The 1,710-nt window shown below is 39.0% G+C and overlaps 1 protein-coding gene across 1 annotated transcript in view; it reads right to left on the bottom strand.

Moving 5' to 3' along the window:
• The window catches only part of cdc73 (cell division cycle 73, Paf1/RNA polymerase II complex component, homolog (S. cerevisiae)), a 57,861-nt gene that overhangs the window by 16,710 nt on the left and 39,441 nt on the right, over positions 1–1,710 (bottom strand). The window contains exon 11 of the mRNA XM_014021712.1: positions 1,460–1,517. Coding sequence (XP_013877166.1) covers positions 1,460–1,517 — 58 coding nt within the window. The remainder of the gene's footprint in view (positions 1–1,459; positions 1,518–1,710) is intronic.

Genomic DNA, 1,710 nt, shown 5'->3' with positions numbered 1-1,710 from the left:
GCTGAAATCGCGTTTGGTGTGAACGCACCATAAAAGATATGAAGGAAAAAAAGTGGTTATCAGTGAAAGTTAATTTTTTAGACCAAGCAGAGGGAAATGTGTGCTCTCAGAGCATAAGCAAACTGTTACATTAGCAAGATGGATTTAAGACTTAATGATGTCCACGTCTTTTTTTTAACATCTCTGTGGGTTACAATACATAAAAAACAAGTTTTTCTCTGACAACCTGGGTGTGAAAAAACTTCGGTTGTTTAAGCTTCGCTCGGTGTGACGTGCAGAGGGAGGGAGGAAARGATCCCGCATCACAACGTAACTTTTCTACAGRGGGAGAGGGAAACTGAGGATTCATTCTCTCCCTTTCTACACCTTCTCTTTTTTACCAACTCCTCCTGCTCAGTTGTCTCTGCACTTGCAGCCACGTTGACACAGGTGCGATGACGTAACCGACAATAGGACAGTAGAGAGTAAATTTTTACCGTAGGCCAACTTCATATCGTTTCTACCATCACATATACCGCACAGGCCTAGGCAGGGTGATGATGCTGGAACTTTTGTTTGGTGCCGTTTCAGTGAGATTTATAAAGATGACTGCCTGAAGAGAACAACCAAATTTCCACAGTCGATGATGATGTGGGGCTGCACGTCAGGCAAAGGCACTGGGGAGATGGCTATCATTACATCTTCTATCAATGCACAAGTTTATGTTGAAATTTTGGACACATTTCTTTTCCTATCAATTGAAAGGATGTTTGGGGATGATGAAATCATTTTTCAAGATGATAATGCTTCCTTCCATAGAGCAAACACTGAAAACATTCCTTGAAAAAAGACACAGAAGGTCAATGTCATGGGCTGCAAATAGTCCAGATCTCAATCCAACAGAAAATCTTTGGTGGAAGAAGAAACTGCTCCATGACAATACTCCAACCTGAAAAGCTGATCTGGCCAACAGCAATCAGAGAAAGTTGGAGCCAGATTGATGAAGAATACTGTTTGTCYCTCATTAAGTCCATGCCTCAAGATACTGCAAGCTGTTAGAAAAGCCAGAGGTGGTGCAACTAAATACTACTCATGTGTTAGAGTGTTGGTTTGTTTTTCATGATTCCATCGTGATTCCATAAATTTTCCCTCTGCTTGGCCAAAAAAGTAACTGTTACTAACACATATTTTTCTTGATTTGTTTTAGRTTCTTAAAGCCAGAAAGTTGCCATTAGAAATGACTTTAYTTTTGTGTCATGTCTGTGATGATCTGCTTTTTTTCTACAAAATTAAACTACTGAATGAACATCCTCTGAGGCCGCTGATTCCATCATTTTTGACAGGATGCAGCTAAAGATGATATAAAAAAAACAAGTTGTTTCCTATAAATACATTCAGGACAAAGCAGGGCAGAAGTCTGTTCACAAAGCTGTGAAGTCTTTTAAATATTCAAACAAGAAAATTTGAATAAATCACCAACCTGGACGGGGAACAGGCTGCAGCGCCGGGGTCTGGGCCTTTCGAGCAGACGCTCCTTCCTTTAAAAGACAAAATACTCATGTTTCATATACAAACAAATAAATATCTGTTTTTGACAAAYGCAAGTAGCAGCAGAGATTCAGAGAGGAAAATAAAAACATAAATACAAGAAAATGGATTATCTTTTATTTAAAAGGTTGTAGCTTTTGCTAGGAGTCAAAACAAACATAAAATGTTGTGAATTCATCAGTG

The sequence above is a fragment of the Austrofundulus limnaeus genome, unplaced genomic scaffold (assembly GCF_001266775.1).
Source record: "Austrofundulus limnaeus strain Quisiro unplaced genomic scaffold, Austrofundulus_limnaeus-1.0 Scaffold302, whole genome shotgun sequence".
Classification (NCBI taxonomy): domain Eukaryota; kingdom Metazoa; phylum Chordata; class Actinopteri; order Cyprinodontiformes; family Rivulidae; genus Austrofundulus; species Austrofundulus limnaeus.
This window is presented reverse-complemented; position numbering and strand designations above follow the sequence as displayed.